Source organism: Alligator mississippiensis, chromosome 4, assembly GCF_030867095.1.
Source record: "Alligator mississippiensis isolate rAllMis1 chromosome 4, rAllMis1, whole genome shotgun sequence".
NCBI lineage: Eukaryota > Metazoa > Chordata > Crocodylia > Alligatoridae > Alligator > Alligator mississippiensis.
Window position 1 is genome coordinate 239,550,431 of NC_081827.1, and position 24,916 is coordinate 239,575,346.

The 24,916-nt window shown below is 46.6% G+C and overlaps 1 protein-coding gene across 6 annotated transcripts in view; it reads left to right on the plus strand.

The window, feature by feature from the left end:
• Window positions 1-24,916, plus strand: part of NCKAP5 (NCK associated protein 5) — a 464,916-nt gene that overhangs the window by 419,888 nt on the left and 20,112 nt on the right. For 5 of the 6 annotated variants that reach the window (XM_059727432.1, XM_019480457.2, XM_059727427.1 and 2 more), the window contains one exon: window positions 5,368-5,555. The exons of the other annotated variant lie outside the window; for it this stretch is intronic. In XM_059727432.1, coding sequence (XP_059583415.1) covers window positions 5,368-5,555 — 188 coding nt within the window. The remainder of the gene's footprint in view (window positions 1-5,367; window positions 5,556-24,916) is intronic. 6 annotated transcript variants of the gene reach the window in all.

Genomic DNA, 24,916 nt, shown 5'->3' on the forward strand with positions numbered 1-24,916 from the left:
GGGAGAAATGCAAGGGGGTGCATAGGTCCAGTGCAAAGTTTCTGCACCACTGAAGCCCCACTTAAGCCCTGAGAACTTAATTGAAACTTCAGTGCTGCATAGGTTTTGTGTTGACCTTTTATACAGGACTGAACTTGACCCAGCTGAAACTATCACCTACAGTAGATACTGCAATGATATGTGCATTTAAAATGCCACAGGCAGCTCAATACTTGAGTTAGATACACACGTGCCATTTAGTGTCTGCCAGGAACTAAACTCAGCGTTTGGCACTTTTAAAGATAATCCATTTGGAGGTTTTTCCGCAAAGAGATAGTGGGAGAGTGGGAAGTTAAGATCACTTATATATTTAGGTCACACTCCTATAATTGTGGGTTAATCTTTGGTTATATGCCCAATGCTGCAGGTGAGTAACTGAAGCAAATAAGCATGCCTGACATTTTTCTATCACCAATATCCTTATGTGAGAGCCCTGTTTTATTTTATTAAACAGATGATATCAGACAATTACCATTCTTTCTCTATCCATCACACTTTTTAAAGGATGTTATTCAGGGGTTCTGGTTAAAAAACTCAAAAAAAATTCTCTGTTAAAAAATTCAAAATTCTCTGATGGAAATCAACTCCCAAATTCTCTGATTTAAAACCCCCTAATCTGCATTTTCCCATGATTAAAATGAAACACCACTATATAGATAGGCATCAGATGAGCACAATGTTGTAGTGATATATTTACAATTTTAAAGCAATTTGGAAGCCTGCCAGCGCCTCAGTCATTATAATTTGATTTTGGTTTTTTGTAACGTGGAAAATCAGAGCTGCCCCTGCTCCCTTTGCTCATCAGGATGCGGTTCCACCTGCAGCTGTCTCTACCTCCCACCCCCTGCTTTGTGGTGCTGAGTAGCCCTGATATGCTGGTGCCCCTCACTTCCAAGCACCCCCAGCCCTGCCAACATGACCCACGCCCCCCCTGTTACCACCAGCCCTGCTAGCATGATCTGCAGGCAGAGTTGGCTTTAGTGGTGATCAATGAGAGCAACCATCCAGGGAACGCACCGAGGTGGCAAGGGGGCATCACAGCTCCCCAGGGCAGAGCCCTGCCTCAGCTCAGGTAGGGGCCGAGGAGGAGGCAGGGAGCCAGAGCTGCCCTTTATTTCCAACCCTCAGCACCCTTTCTCCCACCCCCAGCTTTGCCAGAGGGGACCCCCAGCTGCCCCCAGGCCCAAGTCTCCCAGTGTGTGGGGCAGGGAGGGGAGTGGGGTAGGAGGGTTGTGTGTGGGGCATGAGGGTTGCCTGACCATAAGTGATGCCAGAGGCAATGTGTTGGGGGGGCATTGGGAGCAAGTGCCCCCCCCACAGATTTCTGTGCCCACAGTGGGCATGGTAGCACTGGGCAGGAGCTGCCTCTGTAGCCCAGCAGGCAGGACCCAGCATGGGAGAGCAGAGCAGGTGGTGAGACTCTTTGCTGCTGCTACTGCTGCAAGCCCCACGCCAGCTGCTCTGCCGTGGTGAGGTGCCTCCTGCCCACACCCCCACTGCAGCAATAGGCAGGGGGCACCTCACCTTGGTGGCTGTGGTGGCACGGCTGGTGTGGGGCTTGCAGTGGCAGCAGCAATGAGTCTCAGTGCCTCACTTCACCCTCACATGCCCTGGAGGCAACTCCCACCCATTGCCAGTCTGGGCAGGATACAGCCCTGTGCCCTCCCATTCCTTCCCTACACATTGCCTCTGGTGCCCATTGCCTCCCTGGGAGTGCACGCAGTGGCAGAGAGCTGGTCCTTCCCCCTCCGAACAAGCCACTTGTGGCTCTGTCCTGGCCGGGGCCAGGCTCCACAACCATACGTTCCAGCCTCAGGCACCATGAACTGCCCTGGGTGGGCATCACCCCCAGCCACCAACCCTGCCCCTTTCTCTCCCTCACCATGCAGGCTTGGCATGATCCACTGCCTCCATCTCCCCACAAAATGTGCCCTCCCCCATGTGTGACCAGCTATGCCCCCTCCCCATAAACTTACTTTCAGGCAGATGCAGGAGTTGCTTTCCACCATGCTGCCTGGGGTTGTATTGCCGACCATATGCACATTGTGCCCCCTGCCTCTGATCACCCTCCTCCTGCTCCCTTCTGCTCCAAACAACTGCTTGCAGGCTGGAACTATGCCAGCCTGCAAGGGAACACCCATAGTTTCCCACATTTTTCTCCTTTAAAGGAGAAAATCTGCATTTTTCCCTGATACATGGAAAACCTGGTTCCCTGGTTATTATACGTGAGCATCTGCTTTAAATGGCAGCAAAGCTATTAGGCCAAAGTGCCTTAGTGGTCCACTAACTAAAATGTGGCTTCCACAGAATATGCCCACTTAGGCTTTAGGCTAGTAACAGAACCAAAATGACTGCAAAAAATGATGTCTGTGATTGGAGCAAACAGAAAAAAAAACAAATTTCACTACTGTGATGATACCTTTATAGGACCAGTGTATCTGCTCTGATCACATCAAATTCAGATGCCCAGATCATATTAGTAAAAATTATTTGTATTTTGCATCCAAAGATCTCAACAGATTTTTATGGAAATTAACTGATTTGGCTTCATGGCTAGGAACAGAAGTTACACATAAACCAGTTTATGTGATCAGAAACTGGTTTAAACCTGTAACAGAACATAAGGTGAGTGCATATAAACCAGTTTCAAAATGGCCCAAATGTAGTATCAGACTTAACTGACTGAGCTCAAACCGGTTTATGGAACTTCTGTCCCAGACCCCTTCCTGGTTTCAGTTAAACTAGAGTCCCCCAGCATCCCAGCATGCTCTGCAGCCCTGGATGGGGCTGTGCTCTCTGTTCCAGCAAAGCAGGGCTGGCCTCGCCCCTCTGCTCCTTAGCCAGAGCAGGGGTGGGGGCATGGCCAGATGCCAGACCCCCTAAGGTGAAGGGGACAAGGAAGAGGTTTATTCCCCCTCCCTCCCCTGTCCCACCAGCACAGACCTGCCAGGCATTTCCTTGCTCACTGCTCCACCAACAGAGGCATGACCAGAGAGAGGGTTTAATTCCCTCCTCCCTGTCCACCGGTGAAGACCCTAACCGGGGTTGGCCTGGCTCTCTCCCCTCGTTGCTCCAGTGGTGGGGGTGTTGCCAGATGCTGGTCAGCATGGCCCCTGATAGGGGTTTATTCCCCCCTCCATCCCCTCTACCCCCAGGGGACCACCGCTGGGTTCTGCCAGTCCTGACCACCACCGATCATGCCCTGTGCAGGGCAAGTGGCAAAATATGCTCCTTTCCTGCCCCCTCTGCCAGATGCCAGGAGGGGGAAATAACCCCTCTCCCTGCCCCCTTGCCTAAGGGGGCTATGCTTGCGCCCATGCAAGTCTTGTGCTCCCTGAGAAACCAAGACGGGGGTGCTGCCATGTCAGGGGCCCTGCCCCCTTGCCACTCTAGCAGCAGGGGTAGAGTTGTGACCAGAGGCTGGCCAGCAGAGCTCCTTGTGCAAGGGGGCATGGAAGGGGGTTATTTCCCCACTCCCTCCGGCATCTGGTGGAGGCAGCAGGGAAGGAGCTTATTCCACTGCTCGCCTCATGCAGGGTGCAATCGACAGCAATGGTGGTTGGGGCTGCAGTTCCCTGGGGGTGGAGTGGGAAATAAACTTCAGGGGCCATGCCCCTGCCCCCACCACTGCTGCAGCGAGGGGCAAGCAGCAGGAGGACCCTAGCTCAGGTCTGTGCTGGTGGGACAGGGAGGCGGGAATTAAACCCCCGCCCTGGCCAGTTCACTTTAGGCTACTGCTGGGGCAGGCCATGCCCCCCGCCTCCCTCTACAGCTTCCCTGAAGCTCTAGCGCTCCCCACCTTCTGGCCTCATCCACTGCAAGCATGTGCCTGCATTTCCTGAATGTCTATTCACTTGCAAATTGGTTCAATCTAGACAGGTTAGATTAACCTGCAAAGATTGAATCAATTTAGGCTCTGGCTTTTTGAATGTCTGTCCCCAGCCCACATCATCCACATGAAGGTGTGAGGTATCCATTTTACACATGAGCAAACTGAGGCACAGAGACTACCTACATACTATACGGTTCCATCACTTTATTCTCTAAGGGGCTTACAAAAATTAATGAACCGGTCTTCACTGTACTCCTGTGAGGTAGTTCTAAGTACTGCTTAAAAAGCAGGGAACTGAAGCACTAAGACGACAGTGGCCTGAAGCAGACAGCAGCTAGAAAAACCAACACCAGTTCAATGGGCTCTGGATCAGGCTCTCATAAACTGGCCCACTAAACCACAGAATGTGACATAACTGGAGTTTTGCCTAAATCCCAGGCATTGACCATTGAGTCCAGTCTCATCTGGGCTTAATATCACTGTGAGTTTCTTTAATGTAGATGAGGCAATAGCTTTTGAAAAGGCCATGGAAATACGGTAGTTGCTCCAGGTAGAATTCAGGTTTGTGTAACAGTGTGAACTAGCACGGAGGCAAGTGTTGCATCTAGGCAGGTGGGCAAAATGCAGCCTGCAGGCCAGATGTGGCCCACCAGGCCATCCTATCCAGCCCACAGGGCCCCTAAAAAATTCAGAAAATTAATATTTATCTGCCCCTGTCTGCCTATCATGCAGCCCCCAATGGCTTGCCAAAAACTCAGTAAGCGGCCCTCCACCCAAAATAATTGCCCACCGCTGATCTAGAGCCAACTTCTCCTTCACTCTCCCATAAGATCATGCAAATTTTCTGTCTTTGTTTTTACTGTGGATTTCAGGCCTGAAAGTCTGAAACCCCGGGTTTTATTCCTTGCTCACTTCCTGTACGGTCTATGACATGTCATCCCATCCTGTGTTTGCTCTTCTTGAGCAAGATTTTACATCAGCATAGTTGTAGTTTATCAATTACCAAAAGATTTAAGATTACTAAAACTAAAGATGGGGGGGATGGGAAAGAAATTTCAAAAGTAAACCAACCCAAAGATGGGCGCTTGCCTGTGGAATTTAGCACAGGAAAGCTATTAACAGATTGAATAAAAACGTAAACCAAAAAAATACAATTAAAATAAAATAAAATAAAACCCTCTATCCTGAAGTCCAATTAACAATCTCATCTACAGTCACAAAAGAAAGGAAATTACTTCTGGCTATCTTATACTATTATATATTCTTCAAGGGTGGCAAGTCATACTGAATGTTAAGTATTAATTCTAAATTTCTTTTATTTTCCTCTTGCTTTAAATCATACTCTTAACTTGCACAGAGTTTTTAATGCTCTTACTACAAACCACTTCCAGTTATTTTAAAACATTTGCATTACTATTAAAAATTACATCATGGTGCATTTAAGCTGTACATGAACTTTCTCTCAAATGTGCAGTGTTTTTAAATGTCTTTTGTAGTTGAGCAAGAAGAACGTAGTGTAAGGAAGTCCTTTATTGGGAACCCCATGTCAATCTTGGATTTGTACCAGCACAGCCTCTATGGCCATTATGGAGAAGATGGACCCGAACAATTAACACATTACAGTTTTATTGAGCAGCTGAGTGGAACTTCCAGTAAAGATGGCAAGAACAAAGACATCCCTAGTGTGAGTTATTTTGCTTTTACGATATTACCTCTTCCTTGTTCCAAGAGTATTTCTCATGTAGTTTATTTTTCTGAATGCAGCATTACTATCTACTAAAACTCTGGAAAATGCACTTTGGAAAAAAAAAATGGCATGAGCTGATACAAAGATAAGACTTTACAGCAAAGAATAAGAAGCATTTTAGAAGAGGTTACTTAAGTGTGATGATCTGGTAGTTATCTCTAGCCTACAGCCAACTTCCAAAACTAATCACTAGAGATCAGCTAGGACTTTACAAACTTATGTTTAAGGTTAGCAGGAAAATACAGTATTTCTCTGTGTGGCTGCTTTCACTGAGCCAGCTGATGTCAGATAGCTTAGTACATGATGCACTAGATGTAATGTGATGCGATTGAATGGCATTCTTTTTAAAATTCAAATGCAACCCTTCAATTAGCAACCATTTTCTCTTCTATATTATGGTTAAAAAAGTATTTTCTCAGTTTCTGAAGCATCATGTAGTCTGGCACTGTTTTATTAAGATTAGGTCTTATTGCTAATATTCTGCAAACTCCACTTGGCTTGATCAAGAGTGCTACAAATAAATTAATACCAAGCTGTGGTCCTTCTTGAACACATGGCACTTCTGAAATAGTGGGGATTCTGCTACCTTGTTTCCATAACAGCAAATATACATGCAGTCATGCTGAATGAGGTGTACAATTCCAACTCTGAGGATTAAAGGGGGAAATATTTTATAGCAAGCAATTGCAGGTACAATGTTTTACTGCCCATTTCACAAAGCACTGTTTTCTATGCATTAACCCACTGAATTTCTATAAATAATAGATTTCATTAAAAAAATTAAGAAAAGTTAATTATATTGAAGGTACATCCTGAACATGTGTCCAGGACCGCCTAAGCATATGTGACTTCTGCTCCAGAAATGCAGCAGACAGCTTCACACACCATCCTGGGCAAGGTCTCATACATTTCTCCTCTTGGAACTTCATGCTTTATGGACCCTTGTTACATTTAAATGTGCATGCTTAATTACATATTGCAATACATATTAAAATGCATATTACATGTTAATGCATGTCCATGAAAGCTGAACTTCTGCTTAATCTGCTGTTTACCTTACCTCCGAGAAGTGCAGGTAGAGTATGTAAGGGAGTATGTAGAGGACGTGAGGTGGCGGAGAAAGGCTGTTGTCAATCAACAGGGATCTGAGTTTTCCATGTTAAAAAAAAACAAAAAAACAAACAAAAAAAAAAAACAATTCTCCAATAAAAACCTCATAAAAAAAAACAAAACCACACCACCCCAGTGATGGTGAGCCCCTCCCCCCATGCTGATTCAGGCCCACTCCTCACTGCTAATTGGTCAAGAGGGCTGCCATTCATGCAGCCTTGACCCTTGCTACTGATTGCTGGAGTGGGGCAGGACCATACAGTGGGTAGCCTTTTGGCCAATCAGCAGTGGAGAGAGGAGGGGCATCTGCCATCCTGGCTGCTTTCCTGTGTCCCGGCAGGTTCTGCCCCCCCGACGGGATGCCACAGTGGCCACGTGAACTGCTGGCCTCCGCTGGGGAGCCAGCGTTTTAATTTTCAGTAAGCTTCTTTTTTTTCCCCCAGTGATTCTAAAGATTCTCTGAAAAAACACAAATTCCCCATGTTTTTTCATGGCAGATGAATTTGTAGGATCTCTGATAATCAGTGAATACGGTGCTTTCTGGATGCTTTGGCAATCAGTCACACGTGATGGAAAAACAGGTACTGTGGACTTTCTGGGCAGTCCAACAGCCTGGCTCCTTGCTGCTTCCTCCGTCTTGTGGAGTTTCCAGCATAAAGCTGGTCACTTCATGTATGGAGAAGTGAAGTCCTCTGAAATAGGTTTGGCTAACTTATTATACTGGTTATTCAGGACTGGTGAGCATGTCCCAGCCTAGCAGTTTCGCCTCCACATCGCCAGTAGCCATATGAACAAGGGTATATCTAGAGAAGCAACAACCTTCAGAGAGCTTGCAGGAGAAAGGCTTTGAAAAGCCCCAGACTCATGAGGGATCCATCCCCAAACAGTACAGCATAGACCGAAGCTGACGTTGCAGAGAATAAGCCTCCAATCTGCGCTCTCAGCAGTGGGCTAGAACCTCCCACCATTACTGTATTCATTCAGTTCTAAAACCAGGACTCACATGTTATTTCCTGTGAATCACTGTTTGCGCCTGGCCCATCTTCTTCCCACTTCTCTCCTTCCTCTGCATCTGCTAAATCCCACTCTTGCTCCTTCCCTACTCTTTTTTTGTCCCCTCCTTCTTCCATTCTCAACATTGCTTCAATCCAGATTGTCCTACTGAAAACACTCAGAGCCTTCTTACAGATTAATTTGAGGTGGCTCCTAGAGCTCTTACCCCCTGGATTGTCCACTCATTAACACCTGAAATTAGTTTTAAGCATACTTTAAGCAATTGAAAGTTAAACCTGCCCTGGAGAGGCATATCTCATCCATGTTATCCAGCTCATGTTCCATTAATGTGGGATGTAGAACCATCCGTGACCTGGTTAGCTTGCATGTGCTCTGCAGGCTGTTTGCACAGGGGGTGGGAAGGTCACACCCCTGGGTGTAGGAGGGAGAGTTGGCTTGGTGTCAGGACTGCCCCCTGAGCAATAGAGTTCAGGGGATGGAAAGACTGTCCACACAGACTAGGAGGGTCAGGGAGAGGACAGTGCATCCTGGGATTTCATATACATTAGGGCTAGAAGGGACCTCAGGAGATCATAGAGCCCAGCCACATGCCACAAGGGCAGGAAGTCAGCTAGAGTCAAAGGATCCCAGCAAGATAAGCATCCATACACTTCTTAAAAGGAGTCCAGAGTAGGTGCTTGCACCACTGGAGGATCACAACTTGGGCAGCTCATTTGTTGGAATGGCCACACCACAGGCAACTGGTGCCTCCTAATAGTGGGGGGGTGGGGGGCACCAGCAACCAATTGCCAAACGGGGGGAGGGGCAGCCCCCAGCGACCAATCACTGACCAGGGAGCTGGGGGTAGAGGGAGAAAAATAATTGGTGGGGGGCTGAGTATGCATGTGTGGCAAAGTGGGGGTCCCCAACTAGCCACAGGGTTAGTTTCCCCACCTGCCTCTGGGCACACTGCCCACCTCTCTCACCTGCCATGCCTTGATGGAACATAATTGAGTGTTAGTTAGGCAGGAAGCTACCCATTTTACACCCTGATATTGAGGGAGGCTATCCACAGCTCCATTCCACCCCTACACCACAGCCCAAGCCTTGCAGATGGCATCTCAGGCAGTTGGCTCAACTGACCCCTTTGCCCATTAGCTGTGGTCCCCACTCATGGGACCTTCAGCTTCCATAAGCCCTGGCCCCATCTCAGGCCAGTTGGGACCCCGAGCTTCTTTGCTTATCACGGGCATCCCTCGCAGTGGGCCCCTGGCCCTTTTGACCCTTCTGGTCTTAGCCCCGGCATTGACCAGTCAAGTCCCTCAGTTGGGTTTATGCCTCCTGCCTGCACTTAGGGATTGGGGTCCCTATTCTCAGCTCAGGTGCTCCTGGAAGCATGCCTGGCCTTGCAGAGTCACTCCCCCAGCAGGCTCAGGCACCTCCAGAAGCTTACCTGGCCTACCCTGCTCCGATGGTACTAATGGCCCACACAAAAGTGAGAGCCAAGGTTAAGGTGCCCCTACTCACCTTTTGCTGGGGTAGTAACTGGCCTGACATTTCCTGGGGGCTCCCGCACCACTGAGAGCCCCACCAGGCCACCCAATCCCAGCAGGGTGCACTTTTAGGTCATACCCAGGACCAGGAGCCTCCAAACCATCCCCTGCGGCTCCTGCACTTACCTCCAGGATGTTGCATGGAGCCTTACAGTCAAGCAGTGTTATTGCCTGGCCTGCCAGCAGCTAACTACTCTGTTTATATAGGCAGCCAGGAATCTAAAATGGCTGCTGCAATCAAGCATCTGCTGGCTGCTTGGCTCTGCCCTTAAAATGGCAGGCACCAACAGTGCCCTGCCACAGCATGGATGCACACATGTGCTTCCCCCCCCTCCCCCCTCGCATGAAAGTCTGTGGGGAAAGGGCCATAGTGGTGGAAAGAGCAAGGCTGGGGCTGGCACCGGGCAGGAATCAGGCTCAGGGCCAGGGTCTGCTGTACCCATGTGGCTGCCACTTCCCCGGTGCCAGGGATCATTACCTGGCACTGGAATCCACCCCCCCACCCAGCTCTGCACTGGCCCTGGGTGCCTCCCTGCACTGGCCCCTGTCTGGCCTCAGCCCCCCACCGCCTGGGGGGCCCCAGAGCTGGAGCGGAGCCAGCCTTGGCTGTGCCGCTGGGTCAGAAGAGATGGAGCCCTCGGGACCCCCGCCCCATCTAAGTCATCTCCGAGAGAGCCTGGCAGCTCCCGCAGAGTTGCGGTGCTGGGGAGACAAGGGTGGAATATCTCCCTCCACATCTTTGCACAGGCCAAGAGCAGGCTGCAGCTGCGAGGTGAGTTGGGCTCTGCCTGCTCTGTGCCTCCGTGCCTCACTGCAGCCTTTGAAAGCAGCATGCCGCCATGCATGTCTTGCTGCTGGGCTGGCCGGGCAGCGAGACACATGGTGCTGTGCCATGCTGCTTTCAAAGGCTGCAGCAAGGCATGGAACAGGCAGAGCCCAGCTCACCTCACAGCTGCAGCCCACCCTTGCTCTGTGCAAAGATTGCTGGGGGGGGCATGTGCCCCTTGACCTGGGCACGCCGGGGTTCCATGCACTGTGAATGGGGCCCCAACTGGGCTGGGCCATGGGAAAATCAGAGCCCAGCGGCTTGTCCAGGGTGGTGGCATGTTGGAGCCAAGGGGTTGGGAGAACATGCCACCCCTCCCTCAGATCCCCCACAGTGCACACAGCAGCGGGAGCCACTGAGCTCCAATTGCCCCACAGCCTGGCCTGGCCCAGCCAGGGCCCCACTCTCCATTAATGGGGCCCCGGCTGGGCTGGGTCTTAGGACAATCCCCATAGTGCAACAGGAAGTGGGGCGGGGTGGGGGTAAATGATTTGACTCTGCCCCTACCCTGCTCCCTTCTTCACTGTGGAGGTCTTGATCTTCCCCCCTGACCAAGAAGAAACCTTACCTACCTGCCTGCTTTGCTGAGCTGGCTGCAAGCCCAGCGTGCCCCTCCCCCCTGCTGTAGCAACTTGTGGCCAAGTTGCCCAGTGGCAAACCCGGAAGTGCCGCCAGCGCTTCTCTCAGGGGGCACACAGTCAACCTCAGGGGGTGCACGTGCACCCACTACACGTCGCCAGTGGGCCACACATTAATGGAACAGGAGCTGGGTGACACAGATCAGAGATATACCTGCTTAAAACTAGTTTCAGGTATTAATGTGTGGACAATCCAGGGGTTAAGGGCTCTATGAGCTGCCTAAACTTAATGTGTAACAAGGTCTTAACATCAATCAATATTTGAGCAGCTCAAAGATCAATGTGTAACAAGACCCTGAGTCTGAATGATTATAGCAGAAACTTAACAAGTTTGTTCATTAAAAAAGAACTAACCAATCATGCCAGTCATTACTCTGATCATCAGGAATTCTGATTTTCTCTGTGTAAAAAAATCCCAATTTTTTTATTTAAAAACCCCAAATCCACATTTTTCCATGATTAAAATGAAACACCACTATATATATATATAGGTATCCTTTGAACACAATGTTGTATTGTTATATTTACATTTTAAAGCAATTTGGAAGCCTACCAGTGCTTCAATCACTATAATACAATAAATTCTAAATAGCTATATATTTTGGTCTTTGATTTTGGTTTTTTTTATCATGGAAAGTCAGAGCTTACCCTGCCCCCTTCGCTCACCAGAACGCAGGTCCAGCTGCAGTTGTATCCCTCACTGCTTTGTGGTGCTGAGCAGCCCTGATATGCCAGTGCCCTGCCCCTGGCCCTGCTGGTGCCCCTCAACCCTGCTAGTGCCCCTCACTCTTAACCTGAAGCACCCTAGCCTGGCTGGTGCCCCTCACTCCTGACCCGCAGACTCCCATACCCCCAGCCTTGCTGGTGCCCCTCACTCAGTACCTGCTTCCCCCTGGCCCTGCTGGTGCCCCTCACTTCCAACTCATAGTTCCCCAGTCTTCCACCCTTTTGGTGCCCCTCTCTCTCAACCTGCTGCACGCCACCAGGCCCCAGCCCCCCACTGTGTGGGGAAGGGTGTATGTGTGGGGCGGAGGAAGTGTGTGTGTGTGTGTGTGTGTGTGTGTGTGTGGATAGGCAACACCATAGGCTATGGATTGGGGAGGTATGGGGGGGCACATGCCCCATCCCCCCAGATTTCTAGGACCACAGCAGGGCATGGGGTCCAGGGCTGCAGCCTAGCTGAACCAGCTCAACGGCTCAGGAGGCACGACCTGGCACAGGAGGAAGTGCTGCCATCATGGCTGCCAAGATGAGGTGCCCCCTGCCTGCTGGCAGCAGGCAGGGGGATACAATTCCGCATCATGGCCCATGCTGCCTTTCTGTGCTGGGTCTTGCCCACTGGGCCATGGAGGTGGCTCCTGCTCAGTTCTGGTCCAGCCAGGCTGCAGCCCCATGCCCTACGCCCCACTGTGAGCACAGAAATCTGGGGGGGCACGTGCCTCCTCAGTGCATTGCCTATGCCCCCTGGCTTCTCGTGTGTCACCTATGCCCCCCATGCATTACTTGTGCCTCCCCTGCCATTGCCATGCATTGCCTTTGCCCTCCCCACATAGACTTATCTGCAGGGAGCTGTGGGAGCTGCTCTACACCACACTGCCTGGCTGCACTGGCATGCATGTGGCCCCTTGCCTCTGATTGCCCTCCTTCCCCCAGCCCCAGCAGCCCTTGCAGGCTGTAACTCTCCCAGCCTGCAAGGGGATACCTGCGGGTTCCCAGGTTTTTCTCTTTTAGAGGGGAAAGCCTATGATTTTCCCCTTTAAAGGAGAAAGTCTGTGTTTTTTTGCATCTTTCCACAAGAAATGGAAAACCCGGATCCCTGCCGATCATCTTGAGTCTTGCCTTGGTCTTTTTCTCTCTCTGTGATAGTAAACTATATTGGGCAAGGGCTACATCTTACGATGCTGAGCATATTTTGAGCACTGTTGTAACCTAAATGATGATATAGTAGAAAATAATGTAGGAGCTGCTGCATGTAGAACATTGGGTTAGATCACAAATGAAAAAGGATTTTTGTCTTATCCCAGAACCCACTTTTACATTTCAGAAAAATTACTGCACGCTGTTGTTTCAATAGAAAATGGCACCTAACTCCTACTTAGGTGGCTTAAATACCTCTGAAATTTTCCAAATAAAAATGGTATTGACCTTTTTAGGCCTTGCCTACTCTAGATTTATAAGCCATTGCCCTTGTTTTACTGAATGTACTGAAATTCAGTCACAAATTGAAGGAAAAATCCCGGTCCATGCCTACTTTATCTTCTAATTTACCAGATAGGCATACTATGTTTGAGTTAGACTGTTATATTTAAATTGATTTTAAAAGAACAAAACAGTTTATCAATATCTGGCTTCACAATTAGAAAAACATAAGGAAAAGAATGACTGTTGAACAGTATTAAGAAGAATAAATGAGGAGAAACAACTTGAGCTTCCATTTAGAGAGTCACAGCTTTAATTTCATGCAGACATGATGAATTATATATACATATGTTTTGCAACTCTGCCTTCTCAAGGCCAAGGTCTACTTGCTATTAAGAGAACAATCAAATTTGGTTGTTTTATATCAAATAGACTAAAAGTTGTCTCTGGTTTCAATTCATTCTTCTGGTACAGTACTTAAACATGACAAATGTCTGTAATGTGCAAAATCAGCATTGGATTAGACTTAAACAAAACTCATTAAAATTGCCGTAAGGGCCCTTTGAACATCCACTGTTAAGCTCAAACATAACAGGTACATCACAGCACCAGCATTTCTAATGTGTTAAGTTGGGGGCTTTTAAAATTACTTTTTGAAGATTTGAAACAGTGCTCAAAAACAGTATTGCCTCTTGGTGAACAGTGAAAGCTCAATAAAACACCAGGGATTTGCCTATTAGTATTAAACTTTTCAGAATGACAAATGAGGAGCAGTGACCATGAAAAGCAGGTTGCCCCTGAACTCCTTGTTTGAACCAGCACAGCAAATTTTTCTCAGCTGTAATTTGTCCACCATGAGAAGATCCATAGTCTGTTTAAATTAGACTTGTGTGATTCGGAACATTACTCACAAAAAAAGGGGGCAATACCAGAAATGAGGAACAATGTCAAGACTTCTGAAAAAATCAGGCAAATTTTGGAAAAGCAACTTTGATGGAGAATGTGGCCTTTTAAAAAGAAGATGCAACGTGCTTTGAATTTAATTTGTAAATGGTATATGTGAGCCCTTTTAAAACAAAAAACAAAAAAAACCCCACAAGTGTCATGATGGACAGAATGAGTTTACCCTGCTTGTCAAAAGAGCAGTGTGCCGTGGCAGTGCTTTAGCTCAATTAAATTGGACTGCAAGGCACCAGTAAGACAGTAGTTACAGACTGGGTGTTCTAATGAGACGTTTTGGCAGGGAGCTTTGCTAACCTGGAGGTATTGTAGCTTGATTTCTCTCCCTTCCCCTAGCATTACCCCCAACGTACACACGCAGAAATCTGTTTGGTCAGCAAAAGGGTGTTGCGTAGCAGGGCTTCAAAATGCAAAGTAATGGGTAGAAACAAAAGCCACCTATTTGCAATAGAGGACAAACTGAACAGCCCATTTGAAAATTTAAGAAATAGATACATTTTAGCAATCCTTAATTCCATCTTTATATAAGTATAAACTTTCTCTTTTGGAAATTATTATTATCAGGTCATATAAACGTGTGTTTCATAGCAAGAGATCGCAGGAGAATGTAGGCACGTCGTTCACATTCGGAAGCCCAGCGAGGCAGTGGACGAGACTGCCTTAGGACATTGTGAAGGTTTGAAAGAGGAGGTTAAAATAAGCATTGGTCAGGAATGATTTAGGAGTAGTAATGTCTGGAGCGTGCTGTGAAGAACAACAGTTGGAAGCCCAGGAGACCCATACATGCAGCGTTTTTTGCAGATTGTGAGAAAAACTCTGCAGGCCAGAGCAGGTGGAAATAGGTGAGGACCAGGCTCAAGAGCAGGAAAATGAATAAGAACTCCACACCTGGCTTGGTTATGAAACAGGACTAAAGAACTGGGCTGGGCTTACAGAAGGCCTGGGTGATAGAAAGAGGTCTGGCTCTCCACTAAGAGCATGTAGTGCATGGAGTTGTGCTTGCAGTCTCCAGAGAGCAGTGCCAAGAGGAGGGTGTTCGGTTTCCCCATGCTTCTGGGCTTTGCTGGTTGCCACATGAAGCCAGGAAGGATTTTTTTTCCACCCTCTGGTTGATACAGGTTTTAGTCTCCTTCCTCAGAAGTACAGTGTGGTGGCTTCTGCCAAGTCTGGGGCTCTCGCCCGGGGTGCGCCAGTGCTTCTTCTGTGACTTAAAAAACTCAGAGGTTTCTAGTTACAGGATCTCGCTCTTCTGCTAAAGTTCAGACCCATTGCCACCATTGAGATGAGGAAGGAATTTTACCCCACGATCAGTTCAGTGTGGACAGTGGGAGTTTTTGTGTTGGGGGTCATGGTCCTCTCCCTTGGATCTTTTAAATGTATTTTAACAAGCCACGTCCTGTCCTTGTAGTGGCAGCACACTGAGTTCCTGATGTTTTGGAGCGTTGTGGCGGAGAGTTGTGGATGAGGGTTGATGGTGCAGTTTTGAGAAAAGGTTAGACAAACACTTCTGTAGGGTGTTTTTGCTAAGGATGATCCTGCCTTGAGCAAGGATTTAGACTAGCTGACCTCCCGCGGTCTCTTGCAGCCCTGCTGTTCTATGATTCTGTGATTCTCTGTGAAATATCATTTTTTATGTGAACAAATCATCAAAATATCGGATAAAAGAATAGCAAGGTAAACAGAAGGATGCGTTTTAAAAAGCCATCTAAATTAACAGGCTTAATATATTTTTCTCACTGGATTTCTGCTAATTGCTGAATTTTAAAATGCGAGTACAGTTATTTCCTATGCATCAGTTCAATCTGATTTTTAATTAAACAATAGCTGATCTGATTTAATGAGTGTCTATCGAACCTGATGGAAAGTCTGTCAAAGTCAGTGGAACGACTCCCATTTGGCAAGCTTTTGATCAGGCCAATGGTAAAACAAACACTGCTTCTACTACGGGTAGATAATACCTTTAATAGTCTGCTAACTTTGTGCAGTCTGTTCTACTTGAACAGGCATCTGATTCATGACAGGTTAGTGATGGGAATTAATTGATTAGTTAAAAATTAATTAATTTAATGCTTGTACTTTTAAAAACAAAGTGCTTTAGGTAGGAGTTCAGGGAAAGGATATATTTGTCTCATCCTACCCTATTATTGACCAAATTGTTTTGTGATGTAATGCGAACTGATCGAGGACTTTTACTGCCTTCTTCCTTTCTGCGCAGAAGTAGCCCAAGCAGTCAAACGTCATATTAATTCATCATCATTATGACCCCAAAGTATTATGAGAAATACATCCTTGTCTCTGTCTGTATTGGGCACAGTCACATGTTTTTATGTAATTCTGACAGGTGCTTGTCCCAGGGGTGGCCACAATGCCCCCTGGTAGCCGCTTAGCCCTTGCTCCCCCCCGCCTCACTTCTCAGGCTTGCTTCCTTCATCTCGCCCACCATGCCTTGTTCTTAGCTCTTGAGAAAGGGAACCTGCCCCAGGGATCCTCAATCTCACGTGGGCATTCAGATGTCTCTACTTCACTTGAAGGGCTTATAATGGGGCTACAAGCACCCCTCCTTTACACCATGCCCATACCACACAGATGTTATTAGTTATTTCCATCATCAGCCCCTTTGAGCCATGGCCTCAGTCCTTGTGACTGCTGCTTCTCTGCCCAGGCACTTTGCCTACCTTGGGTACTCCTGGGTGGCATTTCCAGGCTTGCCTTCTCCACCTGGGCACTTCACTTCTCATGGCTACCTGGAATGCAGCACCTCTTGTACTCCCCACCCAGGCACTTCACCTATGTGGGCTAGTCCCAGGCACTGTCCTGCTCCTGCCTCCACCCCCTCCTGGGCTTTGGGCCCCTGACCCCAATCTCTGGGCTTCTTTGTCCTGTGTATCAGGCTTTGAGCCCCTGGCCCAGATCTCTGGGCTCCTTTTCCCTGCCTATGCCCCTCTTCGGGCTTCAGACTGCTGGTCCAGACCTCTGGGCTCCTTTGCCCTCCCCTCTTAGGGCTTCAGGCTTGCTCTCAGGCTTCTGGCTATCTCTGCCCTGTTCCCAGGCACTGGCCTTATTCCTGGTCCTGTTGGGACCTCCTCCACCCCAAAATCCCATCCACAAACCTCCAGTGCTGCTTACCCTGGCTCACTATAACCAGGGAGCCCTGCTGCAGCCTTGCTGCCCAGGAGCTCTTGTCTGTGTCGCTCTCAGAGCTAGACTACTGGACCAGCTCAGGTCGTGAGCTTATATGCTGATAGCCCGGCTCCTTGCCGCTTGGGTGACTCCTGTGATTGCCACCTGAGCCATCACTGCAGCCTCACCTCCTGTTAATGTGACAGGAGGGCATTGAGTGGCTTGTCACAGTAACAGTTAATTTTTTTTCTTGTCCTCCCTACGTGTTGCTCAGTTGGAATCATCATCGAGATTTTTCTTCATTATATTTCCAGGTATGACTTGAAAGGATGAAAGAAAGCATCTTTTGTGGAAAGGAATGATAACCTGCTTAAACCCACTACAAGGTTGAACTTCTGCTTCCATCCCTCCTCACTTCTGATACATTACATGTAAATTCTGACTTTTCATCCACACGATATTTGCTACATCAGTGATTTAACTACAGGCTTCAATTAACTAAAGAGGCTTATATGTGAAGTTCTCTTATTCTATGCAGCAGAGTGCCTGTGTATTGTACAGCTGATTCGTGAAGGAGATTTGATGCTCAAATCACCGTGCTTTGCAATTCAAGTAGGCTTTAGAGCTAGCTGGCAAAAGCGGGCAAAAGAAAAATAAATATATTAACAGTGAAGCCCTTCACTGTTTTGGCTGCCTTTACAAAGAGAATCGACATGGCATCGTTCCCAGATAAACTGGGCATTTTTGTGAGTGAGTGAGTTGATTGGGAGTTAATGCTACAAGCATGTCTCATTGTTCTTGCAAGTCTTCTAATCTATCATATTAACACAGTGCAGTATCCAAGTAAGGTCTAGGAGGAGGAGGATTTGTAATTCTGTATTGCCTGTTGTGCTCAAAGATCCTAAAGCATTTTACAGATACAGCATGGGATGATTCAGCACCACTCAATTGCAGCCGTACCTAGAGGCAGAAAGCAGCATTCAGGCAGGACACCAGTATACACTGCATAAGAGCAGAAGTTTGGTCAGGGACTGATGAGCAAACACCTCCACTGATTACTTGCCTACACAGGGGAGCTAGTGTGCATGAAACTGCAGTCTGCATGTACACAGTGGTATTGCATTTACTCCCTGGTGTGTGACCATGCATCTGAACTTACCTTACTTTTAGAGTGGAGTGGGCTACCTTTTACTTACTATGCATTAACATTCTCCCTGCTAGGTCTCACGAGGTTTTTGGCCAAGAGGGGAGTGTGCTGACTCTGCACCCATGGAGTTGCAAGTTCAAGCCTGGGTGTGTACCTAGGCTCCTGGCTGGACCCTGGGGTCCATGATTTTTTGGGAGGACAGTAGGGAATTGGGGATGTGCTGTTTACCAGAGCTCCCCAGGGAGTAACTAGGAATAATGGGTGCAAACTAGTGGAGAGTAGACTCCACTTTAGTTTAGACATTAGAAAGAAATTTTTTACAATAAGGCTGGCCAGAGTCTGGAATGGGCTTCCAAGAGAGGTGGTGCTATCACCTAACTTGGAGGTCTTCAAGAGGAGACTTGACAGTCACCTAGCTGGGGTCGTCTGACCTCAGTCCTCTTTCCTGCCAGGGGCAGGGGGTCAGACACAATGATCCATTGGGTCCCTTCCGACTCTATAATCTATGAATCTATGAATGTGGGGAGTTAATGCAAGAAATAAGCATGCCCTAAATTTACAACCTAGCTTACTGTGCAGTGCAGGGAAGAGGGGAGGGCATAGCAGTCATTAAGGCAGTTAGCAACCATTTAATTCAGGCCTGAGTAGTGACCAGATATGGTGCTGACCACATCACTCCCTTGTTTGCTGCTGGCTACAGAAACTCCTGTGCCATGACCACGTTAGTCTTATGGGCAGTGCGGCAAGGCAGTAGTTACTATGTAGTAAGTTCCCATGTAGATAGTCACTTATTGCAGTGGCCTTGGATCACTTTGAGTTGACATGGTCTCATCTTTTAAGGTCAAAGACAAAAGATACAAACATAGGAAACATGACTGAACTCAAAGGATGAGCTTATTTTACTGTCTAGGGAATCTGTACTTCTAGGAAGTTTACTTATTTCACATCTGGTGTTTGAATGAATAAGCCACCCCTTTCACATGCTTAAGAGCACGCTTATTCCATTTTGTAACATATTTTAGACTACTGTTGGCAAAAGTAGCTGGATTGATGAGCCTGGGGGTCATTGTCAAGCTACAGAAGAGGTAGTGACATAATCTCAGTGTCACAGCGTCCAGCTGACTCCTTCCACAAGTCATTCTGCCTGCCCATGCAAGTCCTCTCCTGTTTCCTGAGGCTGACAAGAAAAGTAGCAATTATGATTTCCTCACGTGAATACCTAGGAACTGAAGCATGCTACCACTTCACATCATCCCATGAACAGCCATTATTAAATTACAGAACCCATTGCTCATTACTGACTTGGACAGGATTTGTACCATCCTTATCACGGCTTGATATTAATATACATTTCAAGGGTTGCTTTACTAGCCTGTAAATATTGTACAAAATGACAAATGTTCCTTACAGACATTAGACTTAAGACATAATAAACCCATTAATCACGTCCGAAGTAGTGACCCGGCCACCCGTTCATTCAGTTAATGGTGTGATAAAATGAGGAATAAGCCACAAAATTATTACACAAAATATTTTGTGTACTGACTGTGTGGGTGATTCCTGTCATGCCTTTAATTGTATGTGTGGCCAGTGCTCCCAGCCTCCAGGGCATACTGGAGCCCTTCAAGACTGGTCAGCTAATCAGGGCTCCCAGCTGGGAGAGCACATGGAGCCTTTGCTCTCACACGCATCCCTGGCTGGGGACATTGATCAGCTGCTCAGGAATCGGGAGCTCACCATGCTGATGGGTGCTCCCAGCTAGAGGAGCAAAGGAAGCAAAAGGCGAGAGCTCCAGTCAGCTGACAGGAGCTCCCACAGCTGATCAGGGCTTCCAGCCAGGGGGAGCTCAGGGAGCCAAATGAGCTACTTGCCAGTGCAGGGGGAGCCTGGGGCCATGATCCTGAGCTCCCTCTGCACTGGCAATGTGGCACAATGGGATCTGATGCTGGGTCCCACAATTGCACTTCCTGCCATGCAGGTGTGCCCTGGCAGGAAGAACAATTGTTGGGATCCTATATCACATCCCATCACACCTTTAATTTGTCATCCGTCAGGGGCCATAGTAATTAGGGGTGTGCAAATCAGGCCATATTCGATTTGGATTTGGATTCAGCCCAAATCGGGGACAGTGATTTGATTCATTGATTCAGATCACCATCCTGATTTGATTTGTCTGAATCCAAATCTGAAGATTCAGTGCAGTGATTCAACCATAGAAACAGCTTTAAATGTTTTTTCTATATACCTCGAGGTACCAGGCATGGCTCATAAATGCTGTGATGCTGGGGCAGATGGAGCATCCCAGAGGAGCATGGGGTGAGGGGAGGGGGAGGCCCATCTGCTTGGCGGCTAACCTGGAAGTGGACCAGAAGTAATTCCAGTCCACTTCTGGGTCCACCGCTGAGCACATGGGGGGGGCGGCCACCCCCCCTCGGCTCAGCGGTCGGCCACGGTGGGACCTCAGGTGCCCCCACAAACCCAGCAGGCACCAGTCACTGAGCCAGGGGGAGAGGGGCTCCCCAGTGTGCACCCCAGCGGACCCAGAAGTGGACCAGAAGTGCTTCTGATCCACTTCTGGGTCTGCTGCCGAGCACGCTGGGGAGCCCCCCGCGCTCCCATGGGATGCTCCATCTGCCCCAGCATCTCAGCATTCACGAGCCACCTGGTACCTTGAGGTATGTAGAAAAAACATTTAAAGCTGTGTCTATGTCCAAATCACCAAATCTTTCTGAATCTCTCCGAACCGATTCAGTGGGTTCCGATTCAATTCGGAGAGATTAAAGGGTCCTCTGATTTAATTCGGATTTGGAGATTCGGTCACCGAATCGGGCTGAATCTCCATCGAATTGAATCGGGGACCAAAGCTCCACGCAGCCCTAATAGTAATACCTAGCCCTTACATAGTGCACTTAGCTCTAGGTCTTGAAGCGCTTTACCCAGGAGGCCATTTTCCAGATGGGGAAACAGAGAGTGTAGTGACTTGCCCATATTAAGTTACTAGGCCTGTGCCAGAGCTAAGCATCTAACACATGTTCTGAGCCTGCTGCTCCAGACTAGACTGCACTATAAGAAGAGGATGCTTTGTAACTGTCCACATGATGAAACTATTCTTGCTGTGGTAAAACAACAAAGATAAGTTCCAGTTCACCCCTGCAGGCACATGGAGGTACGATTTTCATTCCCCAAAGTCTGAATCGCCTCTGTATTAAATGGAAAGTAGCTTACTCACCTTGTAAATGGAATAAGAACTCCCAGGTATGAATGCAATCTGAGTTTGTCCACATGGGGAGTTAGTGAAGAGCAGTAGTGTAAGTGTGTGGGGGCATCAACCCCAGGTGCTGACTTAGCGGGGTGCAGAAAGAGCAGTTCCTACACTGTTGGACCAGCTGTTGTTACCAGCAGCAGCCCAGCGACAGTTGCTACCCCATACACCGCTACCACCCAGGGTGCAGAAACACCCAGCTGCGCCTCTGGTGCAGAGTTATGTAGTGCACTGTAAATTCACAGCCCATTGACTGTACAGGAACCTCCCCTTGTAGTTAATGCCTCACCAAGGGCATTCCCCATGCATGAACTTCTATTTATCAAAATTATGATAAGTTACCTACGTTGCAGGAAGCTGTGAGGCTTCCTTTATGTTTAAAGAGGGCTTTTAGATCCTCAGATGAATGCTGTAATACTTATTCCATCAAAAAAGAGCCTGGATAATTACCCATGTTGATGTAGGAGCTATTGTCATGGGTGTCTCATAGGAATATTTGACAACCCCAGTAACAAAACCACAGGTTCCTGATCCAATAAAATAATAGACTTTACTGTGCCACCCATGGGAGTATTGAGAATTAAAAAATATATTGCCTAGCCTCAAGTCTGATTTGGCTGAGCATAGAGAAACATTAAATCAAAAATAGATTAGAATGTCCCCAGACATCAACAAATCCCACATCTCTGCACATTTCCCATAGGGTACATTTCGATTTCAAATCTTTTGTCTGTAATCAGATACAGGAGCTACTTAAAATATCTAGCAGTACAGCAAAGAGAGAACAAAACAAGCCATCAGGCAGTTTACAAAAGCAAAGTCTCATGTAGACCCACATCAAGTAAAAGACCTGCTGTTTGGAGGGTAGGGGAGATCTAAAGATTCCACAACTGGCTTTAAGATGCAGTCCACAGATATTAGCAGAGGTTTATCAGCCTACATAAATGAAGAATATTTAGGGATTACATAGGTGTCGTGGTGATTATGCATAAGTAGATAGAACATTTAGTCAATTGGTAGAAAGAACTAAGAGTATTCGTTGAATACAAATCACATTTACTGGCTGATCCTCTTAAACCGAGATCATTCTATGGGATGTGTCAAAACTCGACAGGTGCAGCCTTTGTGATTTACACTGGGGCTGAACTATGGGTTTCTGTCATTTGTTGCTGTTCACTCCTCAGCCTTGCTGCTGTGTAAACGAAGCTTTGGGATTTATTTCCCTTTGCATTCATATTGTTGCCCTGATTTGGAATGCTATAACCTAATATAGTACCCCAACATGGGATTCAGAACACATTAACAGCAACACATGACAAATATTATTCTGGAAGTTTGCACCATAGTGCAATTGTTCTAATGGTAGAAATATCATTAGTAATAGAAGAAACAGATAAAAAGGAAATTGAATACAATAAACGTTGCATTGACTCAATCAAGATGAGAGGAGGAGGGGCGGAGATATTCAGAAAACCTCTCTGTTTTGTGAAACTGGAAAATATTTTGACTCCAAAAGGAGTATCTGATTAGCAGAGTTAAATTAGATGAATAATGCTACAGCATTTTTGTGAATTGTTTTTCCAGCTGAGACTTGCCTCCCCCATTAATAATAGTGATATGTTTTGCATATCATGAAGAAGGGGTAGGAAATGACTTATCTTTTTAATATGAGAGTTATGGTCTCAGCACAATGCATAAGCAATAAGTTATGCAGCTTGTGTTAATGGGAGCTGTATCACTACACAGAAAATGTACCGCTAAGCCGTTCTAGAAGTGCCCCTACAAGGGAAAGTAAGCTCGTGATGAATATCTTTCAAAAGTTACATGCTAAAATCATTTTGAAGTCTGTTCTAGTCCAGCCATTTTCTAAATCTATATTTCATCTCTGAAAAGCGATTCAACTTTGATTTAAATATGAAGTCATTAGCTATGCTTTATGAAACCTGACAAACAGGTTGGCAACATCTTGGTGAGGAATGTGACTATAAGTACACTGGTTGTAGTTAAGGATTTGTTTTGTCAACCCCACCTGTTAATTTTTAATCACAGTAGGCCACAAAGCGAAACATTTGTCTTTCTACAATATTGTTAAACCTTTGGACTTGGATTTCAGTCCCCTGTGTAGCATTTATATTGTTTTTATGAAAAGCAATATTTATATCTAGGATGATAGAGCAACAGGGGACTCAGCAGACTTAATAGCAACGAGTGACAAAGATTATTTGGGAAGTTTGTAAGAAACAGCTGTGTAATTTAAATGTCTTTAATAACCTTTCACAAAAGCTCAGAAGAGTGATATAAACTTTAGTGGCACATATCAGAGTCTTCCCAGCCTGAACTGCCCTCCATTCATCATTGAGACATATCCTGACAGCTGAGTTCCCAGAACTGCCTTCTTCTCTGGATTATTCCATTCTTTGCTTGATCATTAATAGAGGTTGCTGAAACTTCTAGACACTATTCAAAGCCTGTAGCCTTCAGGATTTAACTGCTCTACTGGTATTCTTAGTAAATAAAAACCCAAGTGGTTATTTGAAAAATTATTTGAATAATTGCTAGTCATACATTTAAAAGTGATCCCTCTGATTTCCTGTTATATATGCACATATCTTGTCTGTAAAATTGAATACACTATTAAGCACACTGTAAAACAAGGCCTCAAATGGATTTCACTGGATGTCAAATAAAACACAAGTGGGTGGGAGTGAAGAAATTAAATATGAATAAATTATATTACTGAGTATTTTAAAATTAAAATATTAACCGTGCATTAATAGTACATGACATTTTTTATAGCAGGAGCGTTTAAACTTCACTGAGACACTGTATCTGCAGCAAAGTTAGCAGGTTGGGTACTTACACATGCACAAAGACACCAAATGGATTTGAAATGCAGGAGGTATGTTTGTTGGACTGCGTGAACCTGATTAATAGAAGTGGATGAGCATAAAGCATATAGCTCGTAGTTACTGTTGCAAGAGTTATTTTACACTGCAAAGCCTAGTTCTAATGCCCTATTTATGGGCCCTTATCAGTAAAAATATAAGCTATTTTTTCAAGCACTGTTTCCTAACACAGGTTCTCCTAATTTCATATTTATGCACTAAAATAGCTGGATTTTCAGACCTGAGGAGCTCTTGCAGCTTTTGATAATGTCTATGATAAGTTCTCTTGGCTCAAATCCTCAGAGAACAGGTTGCTGATATAGGCTTGATTATGGATTTAGGTGATTGCCTTTGGGTACCCAAGTGGGAGAATTTGGCTTATAATGTCTAATGTTTGTACTGGGGTAGAGCAAGCAATTCCCAAGAAACCCCAAAAGGCATTTTATGTAGTTTACAACAAAAACAAAGACAGGTCCTATGATTCTAGAGTTCAAGTTGTGTCATGGTAAAACTCTTATTGTTTTTTAGCTATTTTTTATTACATTTCCAATAACCTTTATCGCTCTGGCAAAAAGCAAGGGCCAGCACCAGGTCTGTCATTCTACAGGCTTTATTTCATTTTAAATGTCCTCTTTTTTTCTTTGTTCTCTTGTGTCACTGAAAAC